Source organism: Glossina fuscipes, unplaced genomic scaffold (assembly GCF_014805625.2).
Source record: "Glossina fuscipes isolate IAEA_lab_2018 unplaced genomic scaffold, Yale_Gfus_2 114678, whole genome shotgun sequence".
Lineage (NCBI taxonomy): Eukaryota > Metazoa > Arthropoda > Insecta > Diptera > Glossinidae > Glossina > Glossina fuscipes.
Genome location: NW_024005952.1, coordinates 1 through 12,218, shown reverse-complemented (window position 1 = coordinate 12,218; position 12,218 = coordinate 1). Strand labels below are relative to the sequence as shown.

At 33.7% G+C, this 12,218-nt stretch overlaps 2 protein-coding genes across 2 annotated transcripts; both read left to right on the top strand.

Annotated features, from left to right (window-relative positions):
* Nucleotides 1-2,039: 2,039 nt before the first annotated feature.
* On the top strand, nucleotides 2,040-11,858 carry LOC119644387 (the record flags this gene model as incomplete). Its single annotated transcript, XM_038043931.1, has 4 exons — nucleotides 2,040-2,088; nucleotides 8,241-8,464; nucleotides 8,674-8,838; nucleotides 11,602-11,858. Coding segments are annotated over 4 exons (695 nt in total), but the record flags the coding sequence as incomplete, so codon positions are not given.
* LOC119644386 (probable 3-hydroxyisobutyrate dehydrogenase, mitochondrial) lies at nucleotides 2,120-3,547 on the top strand. The gene is made up of 2 exons (XM_038043930.1): nucleotides 2,120-2,293; nucleotides 2,357-3,547. Exon 2 carries the CDS (start codon nucleotides 2,433-2,435, stop codon nucleotides 3,408-3,410), a length of 978 nt encoding a protein of 325 aa, XP_037899858.1. The 5' UTR covers nucleotides 2,120-2,293; nucleotides 2,357-2,432; the 3' UTR covers nucleotides 3,411-3,547.
* Nucleotides 11,859-12,218: the final 360 nt, after the last annotated feature.

Here is a 12,218-nt window from a genome sequence, read left to right as displayed (position 1 = left end):
TCTCTCTCTCTCTCTCTCTCTCTCTCTCTCTCTCTCTCTCTCTCTCTGTCTGTCTGTCTCTAAAGTAGTATTTTACATAATGCTGTGTGAGCAGCTTATACAAAAATTCACAAGGCACTAAGCGATTTCGTTACTAAAAGGAACGTTTGATAGGAAGAAACCCCACTTGAAGCTGGAATGGAATATACGGCTTTAAAAATCCTATAATACATCTTAGATTGGTTCACTATTTAATGACAATAATTTGCATAAATCTACAAGCGATTTTTATTGGTAGACCTGTCCGCACCTACGTCTATAACCCGTTGTTGAAAAGAAATAAGAGAGAGAAAAAGGACATGATCAAGCTACAATCTCAAGTGCGCACAATTAATTTTCTGCGCTTTTTCCAAGTTCAACCTTCAACCTGGCCCGCCCACAATCAGCAACAAAACCTATGACTTTCTTTCTTAGATTGCCATCACAAGACTTTGCTTAGAATCTTGGTCAACAATTTATTTATGAAAATTTCGTGTTATGACAGGAAAGCAACTAAATTAGTCTCAAGACCTATCTACTGTTAGGAAAATATAAATAAGACGATGTCATATGAATTTTGGTTTTTACAGCAAGTTACGCGATTCAAGCATATCGTATTAGCTTTAAATATTAACTCTGCCAATATATTAGGTTGGAGAAAAAGTTTTACCGTATTTTAAATAGACAGGTAATTTTTCTTGTAAATAAAAAACATCTCGCTGGTGAGTCATTCGGATTTTTTTTTTTTTTTTGTTTTTTTAGCTGCTGCATGATATAAAAGGAGTCTTTTTTTACCATTAGTAGATAAAGTGCTTTTATGACCCTGCTTTTTGTATGAAAAAGGAAGCAACGCATCGCTTGATTGCTTGATTATGTGCGGCATTTGGAGAAGATATTGAAAATGTTCGTACTTGTCAAAACTGGCAAATTTCGTTCCGGGGATCTGAGCATCCAAGAAAGTGATCGATAATGATAGTTAATAATCCACATCTAAAAAGTCGACAAATTGCGGAAGAGTTAAGCATTCATCATACTGTTACGGAAATCCCAAGTCCTGTTCATTCCAGCCAAGTAATCAAATCCCCTAAGAGGAAAAACAGGCCGGCCGAGGAAAACGAGTACCAGAAAAGCAGGTTAATGAATTAAAAATGAAAGTATAAAATTAGGTACTAGTAATATGACGGTAAAAATGTATATCCATAGAATATTTGTGGAAGGGAGAGTTGGTAGAAAAAGTATATTTAAGCTGAACAGTCGAAAGTATTGCCAAAAATAAATTGCGAATAATTCTACCTATAAGAAATATGATTGTAAATAAAAGAACTATGAATTTCTCTTGAACAAAATATCCACGACCCAGTGATACGGACTGTATCTTAGAAAAGCGAATTTTATAATAATACAAATGTTGGAGATCACATTAAATATCTTGAAATTGCGTTAAAGCAATATACATGAATAAAATACGAGAGAACTTACATATGTACATATATATATATACATATATGTATGTACATATATAAGCAATATGCATGAATAAAATACGACAGAACTTTCCCTCCAACCTGTCATATATATATATATATATATATTGATATATAAAATATATATATAAAACACATCATAAGAAACCATTCAATTTCCTATTGGGTCAACTAATGTTTGTGCTCGCAGCTAATCTGAAAAGCTATAAATAAAATGCTTAACTATCGTGACAAACTTTACCACGCAAAAATAAATTCAGCATTCAGACAGAGGTGAATAAAATAAAAGGGGTTTTCGTTCAAAAAGCTATCTGAGAGAAAATGTAAGAAATTACTAATATTCACCATAGCTCTCCCGGGCTCTTTTGAGATTAACATAACGTGTAGATTAGGTTTTATAACATTCGAGCTTTTCGCTGTTGTTTTAAATATGAGATATGAATTTAATGACGTGATTAGAAAACATATACGAGCAGATGAGGTGATCTGAGAATTGATATAAATTCTAACCGGTTGTGAACTGAAATCAATTTTTAGTCTACGCATCGAGTGAATCTGTAGGAAAAGAGATTGAATGGTGTGTTTTTTATTTTTTTTAATTTTTTTTTTTTGTGTATTTTTGTTTATCAGACAACTATTTCCTAGCCGTGAAATTGCCTCTCAAGTACATGTATTCATATATGCGTATGTAAGAATACACTCAGCTACACGTTAATGTTTATCTCTCACGTTTAGTGTGCTTTCAACAGTCAACAATAGCGATCGTGTTTCATATATTGAACGTAGCGAAGGTATAAAAGATTCTGATTGCATTTTTTTACATCAAATTAATGGTTTTTTTCTTTTGCTTTCAGCTTTCGACAAATTTTAAGTTATATAATCGTTTGGCTGCTCTTTTTGATAAAACTTTAAGTAAAACATAATCAAGAAATGGCTTTACGTGTGATATGTTTGATGTCGCGTTTCAATGCCATGGGTGTAACGACAGCATGTCGTTCCATGTCTAGCAAGGCAAACTCGAAAAACATTGGTTTCGTCGGGTTAGGTAATATGGGCGGACCCATGGCTTCAAATTTGATGAAGAGTGGACATAAATTGCATGTTTTCGATGTTTCGAAAGAAGCGGCCGGTAAAATGAAAGCTCAAGGTGCTACTGTATACGACAAGACCAGTGATTTGGCCGGCAAATCAGATTTTGTTATTACTATGCTGCCAAACAACGATATTGTCTGGAAAACTTATGAAGAAATGACCGCTAATGGAGTAAATGAAAATACGGTATTCATCGATTCGTCCACTATTGATCCAAATGTAGCTCAACAAGTGCAGAAGTTAGTTAAAGCGAAAGGGGGGCGTTTTGTTGATGCGCCTGTCTCGGGTGGAGTTCCGGGCGCTGTAAATGCTACATTGACTTTCATGGTAGGCGGCACTGAGAGTGAATACGAATGCGTTAAAACCATTTTGGAAGGCATGGGTAAACGTATTACACATTGTGGTTCTTATGGCATGGGACAGGCAGCTAAATTATGCAATAACATGCTTTTGGGCATATCTATGATCGGAGTTTCTGAGGCCATGAATTTGGCCATACGCCTTGGCTTGGATCCAAAAACATTCTCGGACATTGTGAACTCTTCTACAGGACGCTGCTGGTCCTCTGAAGTATACAATCCCGTGCCCGGTATAACACCTACCGCACCTGCCAATAAAGGTTACGCTGGGGGATTTTCCACCGAATTAATAACCAAAGATTTAGGTTTAGCTTCTGGTATCGCCACAAGTTCGAATACACCCATACCAATGGGGGCAATGGCTCATCAAATATATCGCACTCTTAAGTCTCGCGGATATGGTTCGAAAGATTTTTCAGTAATTTACGAGTTCCTAAAGAATGAGAAAAACAACTGAATTCATTTATAAATTAAGTCGTATGATAAAATTTGTTCCCCTTCATTACAAACACCAGAAATGCATTTATAGCACTGTAAGTTCTTAAAAGATTTTTATTTGCGTAAATAAAATTCACCTTGAATAGCAAGCACTTACCCGCAGACGTGTGCTTCATCGGCGTAAAGCTTTATTATATATATCGTGTAAAGCTTCGCAATACCATTATAACAAAAAAATATATTAAAAGGAAATTATTTGGAAAATGGATTAAATTAACTAATAAAAGCTGCAAGTGTTTGTTTTATTTACGTCTATGCCCGGTACAAGGTTCTCGGTGTTGTAATTTGAAAGTATCACTCGACACAAGTTTACGATCGAAAGATTTTTTATTCGATGGTAAGAAAAATGCATACTTTATCCCTTTACGCCTTCACAGCTATCGAGTTTACTCGCTATCGGGAGTCATAAAAAAAACTCGCTCCTTATCTAAAATTATATTTCAATTTTTATGACAATGATGTGACAATATATCTTTTATTAGCGAAACTTTGCATTACTCTCTTATCCGGTAGCTCGAAGAAAAGAAACGTACAGAGAACGCTCTTCGCCGAACTTATTCACTTTCCAGCAACCAAGTGATCTTGTGACGTGTTTCGTTGATTTCTCTAAACAATTCTTTAAATTCCTCCTTAAAAAGAGATGAATAGATAGATAGCAGACTGGCCTAATGATGATCGTAACTGTTATTAATCGATCTCACCCATCTTACCCGCCTCACAAGCTTTTTTATATGCTTAAAAGCTCATATTTTATTTGGCGCGAACTAACAGTAGACGCAATAACGTTTCTTTTAAATGGCGTGCAATCGATAAATTCGAATCGTATATTAATATGGACAGCCTTAGCTTTTATCGATTATTAAATGACAGATTTTGAATTCAGGTTCGTTAATTCTACAAAATGATTCACCTCAAATTTCATTTCCGTAGATCTCTTTGAGTAATTTTAGTAAATATTTGCTCTAAGCTATAGGTTATTACCGGTTCTGAGTGTACAAAAAAACTTATAGAGATATAGACGGATGGTAACTATAGCGAAAACTGTTCTTTTCTCGTTTATATGTATTCTCTATATTCTTCGTATATGTATTACGGAATTAGAGGACTGTCGAAGAATTAGGTCACCTTTGATTAGGTGCAATTTGTGCCCACCCGTTCTTGCATTCTAATTGACCTTTGAGAAAATTTTTGAAAAATTTAGCCAATGTTGAATATTATTGAGAAGGTCTTCTTGATGTGGGGTAAAATTATTTCTTTTAAAAAGCAAATAGCTCCAAGTCGTATTTGCTACAAAACTGTCGACATGTTTCCCGATTTGAGAAGAGTTTTCGCTGTAGCCATGCGCCTTTGTTTTGATCTTAGAGAAAACAAAAAAAAAAAAAACTAACAATCTTATGTTGGGGCACGGCCCTACGTCCCCTTACCGTTATCCATGAGTCAACTTTTGAAAATAACGGATTATATAGGAAGTGCTCGAAAAGTTGGTCCGATTCCAACCTGTTTGGATAACTGTCATGCTTGGGCCAAAACGCGTCTGTGGTTTCATCAAAATATCTCAAAAATTAGGCGTGCAAGTTGAACACAAGAGGACAAGACAGGCAGACAGACAGACGGCTGAATAGACTGGCTTATGATGCTGCATAGGTCGCGTATAATAACAGATGGGTTAATTTCAAGACTTTCGGGATATTGCTAACATGTGAAAAAACTTAATATACACAAGCAAGGTGGTGGGGTAATAAGTAGTATTCATAGCCAGGCAGCGAAGGACAATTTCTTTGCAAGTACTTTATATTAAAAGTTATTGTATATGTATATGTATCTTAATTTGTTTTTTGAGGTTTTACAAATGTTTATAGTAAATGAATTTTGTCAAGGGACACATGGCCAGAAGATTCCGACTCATATAATATGCTCACTCCTAACTTAAAGGAAAATGGAAAATATGGCATTACTACCAGAGAGTAAGCTTACTCAACAAGATATGCTAGCTAGATAAATGCTATCGTCATTAAGAGTATTATTTAACAGTTACAGCGCTGTTGCAGTTAAACAATACTTAATGGTTTACTCTTCCTTCTCGCTTACATGCATGGGCAACAATTCTCTTAATTCTGCTTTTTTACATTGACGTTCCATAGTGCCGTAAGCTCACAGAGTGCACGACCAGATATATCCTACACTAGTGTGAATTTATACATAGCCATGCAGCTTGTTGACGATATGAATTAGTTTTCTCTGGCATATTGTATTGAGTTAGTTCTCTCTATTAAGAAGAAGGAGTGTGACGATCAAATTTCTCTTTGAGAAAATGTAATTCAATTTTTTACTCTCTCTGGTTATTTATGAGAAAGTTTTGGGATTTGTTAAAAGAATTTCTTTATTGCCTGTATTCAGGCTGCTTCTAAATTGGAGGCAGTCGATGAAACATTTTTCGCTTCTCTTTTAAATTCTTATACATATCATAGTGTGCATGTGAGAAATATCGCATATCGCATATTTAAAGCATTAAATTCATTACATTCTGTAATTGGCTTATGCAGATGCGATTGACTTTCTAGCTATTCGTACGTAAATACCGAAAATGGCCAGAGAAGTTTGTCTAAGTAAATTAACTTGTTTTTAAATTTAACTTTTTTTATGAATCTATGTTAAGCTAAATAGGTTAGGCATGTAATTAATAAAAAAAAGGCTTTGAAAAGCCTTTGGTGTACAATTGCGTTCAGCCCTTCAACATACTAGAAACAAATATGAATGCAATATTTACATTAAGGCGAACCATGGATAGCCATGGATATCTAACTAAATGCGTTAATCTGATGTTTTAAGTGGCTGTGGCGAACATTAGTGTCAAGCCCGTTAACGATTGTTATTAATGGAAGCATATTTAACCCTTAAGTGCATATTGTTTCTGATTGTCTACATTCCTCCACTCCACGGCTCCACTTTATATTATACAAAAACGTTAGTTTGTGCGTTTTCGAACGCACCTCGATAACCACAGGCAAATAAATCATGTGTGAAATGCTAAACTTCACATTACTTTTGGCAGTTAAGTTATGTCAAATTTAAATGTGGTGGGTGATAAAGTACAGCGATGAGATATTTTCTATTTTCGATTTTTTTATAAAGAAGTGATTTATCTAATTAAAAAAAAGATTACTTATCATTTGTTGTTATGTCAGCTGTCAATATTGTCTCATAATGTCTACGAAATCCTGATGATTTGATGATTTAGGTTTTCATGAAAACTATAAAAATTTTCGATAAGAACACGAACCTTAAAAATGTGGTTTACTTGCTGGGCTATCTTCACTTCAGTAAACCGTGTCGAAAGAAAAATATTGATTTGGCAGCGATCCCATTATTGACATATTTTCGCACTTCTTCAGCATTCCGAAACCGTCCAGTGCTATACCAATCTGAACATGTGGTAATCAGAAGTCGTTATGTATTGTGAGTATGATGGATGCGACAGAACTTCCCTTTCGAGCTGCATCACTGTATGCTTGATAACTCTTACAGCCGACTCGTTTGGCCAAGCGTTGGTACGCAACAGGATGACTTTGCCCCTGTTAATCGCTATTGCTGGTCATTTTTGCAAAAATACATCTTTCCATAGGTTCAATTAACGTTGGTCAACATCTACAGTCACAGTTCACAGATTCACTTTTCATCGACCATCGCACTACGCTACGGAAACTTTTCTTTTTTTTCCCGGCAGGCAATAAAACTGCGACGTTGAAACGATTCGTATACAATCAAATATGACGGCCATTTTCTTACCTTTTGGATCTTTCCCATGGCATGTAAATGTGTTCAAACATGTTGATTCATCAACTGCTAAGCTATTCGAAAGTTCTTCGAGAATTCGAGAAAGTTCTTCGAGAGTTGGGTTTCCATTCATTAAATCTTGTAATTCATTGTCTTTAACATTTTTTGATCTTGCAAATCGTTCACCATAAGCTTCTAAAAGTGTTTGATGAGCTTCGGCAGTAGATTTCCTCAAATCAAACAATAAAAGTAATGAATGTCGAAAATGCATAACTAGAGTCTGCATGAAGTGACTGCCTCAATAATATTTAATGGAAAACGGTTATTTTATGTAGAAAAAGGTCAAAGTCAACGAATTTAACTGTTGCCTACATGGATCTTTCGTAATACTTGATCGTTTTCACCAATAGATGTCACTGATCAAAATTCATGTAGGCACCGACTAAAGAGCTTAGAATTAAAGAACTTAATCCGTGGTTGCTAAAAACAAAACGATAAGATAAATGCATTCCCATGCTTCTTGAATTTCCATTTAACATAACATGAGAATAGGTCAACTTTTCTTATATGCATTAAACATGTTACTCTAAGTGCTTGGATATCAAACAGAGCCGTGTTACAGGTCTACTAAAAAGTCATTTGATAAAATATTATGCATTAAAATATACATGTGGATATGTGCATATATTTATACATAAGCCACGCATCTGTAATTAATTGTTAGAAGCACGAGTTTATATCCTTAAAATAAAATAAATGTAAAAAATCCTAATAGTCATGCGATGTTTAATGTCATGCAAAACATCTACAGGATACAATTTCTGAATTTCATACTTTCAGTTTTCCACTATACTTTCACATGTTACCACCGTTCGTTTGAAATAAATTTAAAAAAAAAAAAAAAAATTTTTTTTTTTTAAAAATATATACACATATGCATATATAATAAAAAAAAATAAATAAATAAAAACAATTAAATAATGAAATTAAAAAATAAAATCTTGCGGTATATGACACCGATTTTTATATTATTATTTATCGATGAATTACTTTATACGGAAGCCTACATGAAAAGTGTTCGAATTGAGGAAATTCCTTTTGGCCTAACACCTAATGTGGAACATTATCGTAAATCAAAAGAAATCTCTCCATTGCATATGAAGAATCCTGCTGCTGGTATACATGCAATAAAAAATCTGGAAATGAATCGTAGTTTTTTTCATATATTTAAAATTCCATGTAAGTACTAAGTTAAAGCTCGTATCCGTGCTTTTTCATACTTCCATACCATTATTTTCTTTTTCACCTTTTTTTAATTTTATTGCTTTAAAAATTCTTCATCGCAACCACATTGATAATTGTTGTCGTTGTCGTTGACATCATCGTCATCATCATCATTATCATCATCATCATCGTCGTCATCATCATCATCGTTATCATGGGTTTAGATATCATTTGTTTTTTTGCCGCCAGAGGGAAATGGCCATTCATACCACCATTCATGCAAAATCGTGTTGACGCCGCTGCCAGAACTCTATTCAGTCAAAATGATTCATACATTAAACAGTTCTGTCAGAAATGGATACAAATCAAGGAATGCTTTCGTCCAAATAGTAAGTTTTAATGATGTTCTTTTTGTTCTTTCTTTTGTCTTTTGGTTTTATTAAGTAAGTTTTTGGCTCTTTTAGGTTCTCTACGTAAGTGAGGATGAATTTTAATTTTACCTTGTTTTACCCTATTTGCTGTTAGTGATCGATCCTTTTACACTCCGGTGTATGCATTTTATTAGTTTGTTTGGGCGTTTGTGTGTTATTGTTTGTATATTTTGTGAATTTTGTAATTTTTTGAAAAAATATTTCGATAGCAGCGGCATGAGAGATTAAAAGATTGAGATCATTTTCAAAAGCTCTGCTCGAACTTTGTTGGAAAGTTTATGTTTAAGAAGATGAAGAATATTTTACTTTGGCCATATTTTTCCTCAGACAATTGCACAAGGAAGCATAAATGTATGTCCATTCACTCGCGGTTTCGAGTCGAAGCAGGATTTCTTGTTGACGTTACTCTAAACCGAATTATCCCCCTTTTTACTAAGTACACGTTTATTACTAAGTATTCAGCAAATTACATTTCGTTAGTTGCTAATTATTATTACTAATACATCGGTTTTTAGATTACTGGAATTAACACAATGAAGTTGGCAGTGATAAAAAATCCATATTATTTTTATGAGGTAGCAACGTCTATCGTTTGTTTACGAGTTATAATTTGCTTACGCCTAAAGAGCGGAATGGAAAAATGGGGTTTTAGTGCATTGATCAACCCTAATATACATATATATATATATAATATATCATAAACCGATGTGCCTCACAGGCTCACACTCAGAAAGGAAGTTCTTACCTTGCACAGAAAGTTGCTTATAGTTTAAATTCAATTAATTAAATCTATATAGGGTATATTAAGTTTATGCTGAGGTATGCAACACGCAGAAGCGCTTAACATAGATGGAGCATTTACTAAGCCTCTCTGTCCGTCTATTATATCTCTATGCAAATTTGTGTTCAAGCTATAAGTCAAAATTTTTGAGATGTTTTGATAAAATTTGGTACATTCAGCCGTTTTGGACCAAGGAAAAACGCTTTTGAAAATTTTTAGGATATTTCACCCATTTCCCTTAGTAACGCCCTATTATGGAAGGTGGATATATGTAAATAATGGGAATTTTCAAAATATCTGGGCAAAAATGGCCAAGTAATAATATTTCGATATTTTTAATTGATGTGAAAACTATGGATCGGCTTGGGAAATTGTTTGAACTCCCTCTCATTTAACGAAAACTAAAGTTCATATGACAAAAGGGCCTAATATTCAATGCTTCTCAATGAAAATGAACCGATAATAGTAATTTAAGATAAAAAAAATTCACTCTATCAAATTTGGACTATCTCGGCCTATTTTTGATTCTTTATAAGGCAGAAAGTCTGAATTTTAATATGTTATGATAAAACTAAACCTATAATAGTAATTTAAGATAAAAAAAATGGATTACACCAAATGTGGACCACCGATACCTATTTTTGAATCCCATCCCATGTAAGGACTTTTACGAAATTTTTATTTTTTAGGGCAAAAAAGACTAAGATTTAATAAGTTATGGTGGAAGCTGATCCATAATAATAATATGGTATAAAAGTTACCTCCACAAAATTTGGACAAGTTTGGTCCACTTAATTTTTGTCTGAAATTATTAGCTTACACAAATTTTCGCCATAAAACATCTCCAATCAGGCCTTATAGGCATATAAGGGTTTACATTTTCTAAAAATCTTTTTATGCGAAGGTATCCCAAAAATAAATTTACATGGTCCAAATCCGATGTGGTTGAAATATAGAAAATTAGACCTCTGTACCATATAAATGTTTAGTTTTCGGTTATATGAGAGGGGGTTAAAAAATTTCCCGGCCACCAATTTAGAACGCGAAAACATTAGTACTCACCGATCTTTGTCCGATTTTGAATGTTGCAATTTATCCATATAACGACTTTTCAAAAGCTGGTGTTATATAGGGAGTGGCCAAAAAAGTTAACCGATCCGAACCATTTACAATAAAGTTCATCCTTGAGTCAAAACGAGTAAGTGCACCAATTTGAACACAAAAATACATGGACAGACATCACACAGACAGATGGACAGACAAGTTAAAATCGATATGGAAAATGATTCTGAAATGAACGAATAGTTCTGAATCGATCAGTATAATAAAAGGTGAGTCTGCTTTACGCCCTTTCTGGGTACTACAAACGTCTACACAAGCTTAATATATATTGTAATTTGCGATTGTGGTGTAGGGTATAATAATGGAAGTTGACATACGTACTAATGAGTATTTAATACAAAGTGTGTAAACTTTACAATTTTGTCAATTTGGTATTTATTGCTCTGCAGATCGTCAGTCAACTGAAACATTCATCACTTGTTGGTTAATAATCACAATTTACACATTTGTTCATATCATCCAAACAATTTCACTTCAAAGACAACATCGGCTATAAGTCACAAACTGTTTAAGTGTGATACGTAAGATTTTCCATGAGGATGAAATTATTGTCAATGTATCTTGTAATCGTCGCATTAGAAGCATGAGAAAAATGTTCTAACCACTATTTTTAGTTGCCATGGAACAGGAGAAGGAAAATTTCGCAATTGCGCAGAAAGTGAAAATTTATGTTTCTTTTTTTTTTTTGTAAAAACTCAACGTCTTATGGCAAATATTACGTATTGCAGCATTTTGTCACTTATAGCCCAGGCTATATAAAAAAAAAATGTACTCAAATTCTTTATATATATTTTGTCTACGATTTTTTTTCTTTTTAGCTACCGCTACTCCAACAGCTGAAAGGTTGGAGATTATTACCGTCTCTCCGAAAAGACAATGTGAATGTGCAAACTTACAGGCGGCGACCGAATCAGCGCCTGTCATATTTTTTGATCGTGATCATATAGGTAATGTTAGTGCCGATACCATACGTAATACCATCGAATTTTTGGAAAACTTTCTACCACCGAAATCCAAAAAAAATAAACGAAAAAATCGTGTACGTTCTCGAGTCGATGAAATGGATATTGAATAAAATTTTGAAGATAAGAAATTAGTTTACATTTTATTTTATTAATAATTTTTAAAAAATAAAATTTCTTCAAAAACAAAAACAATTGAAATTTCACTCTTGCACATTAAAATTATTATATCAAGTTGCACTGCCACTGTTGCATTCTACTGTGGACAAAAAGTAATCAGATCGTATTTCTTTAAAAAATTCCAGCTATAATATCGACCTGTATTTCCAATATAATATCGATGTCGATTGGTATGACTCTTGTGAACGGCTAATATAAATTTCGAAACACGTTATCCTAATAGGGGTTGGGTTACTTATACCACCGTTTTTTTTTTTTTCTTTGCTTAAACAATATTGTTGTCAGTGATTTTT

Excerpts from the sequence above, each read along its gene's own strand:
- LOC119644386 (XM_038043930.1), top strand. The coding sequence starts at position 2,433 with ATGGCTTTACGTGTGATATGTTTGATGTCGCGTTTCAATGCCATGGGT.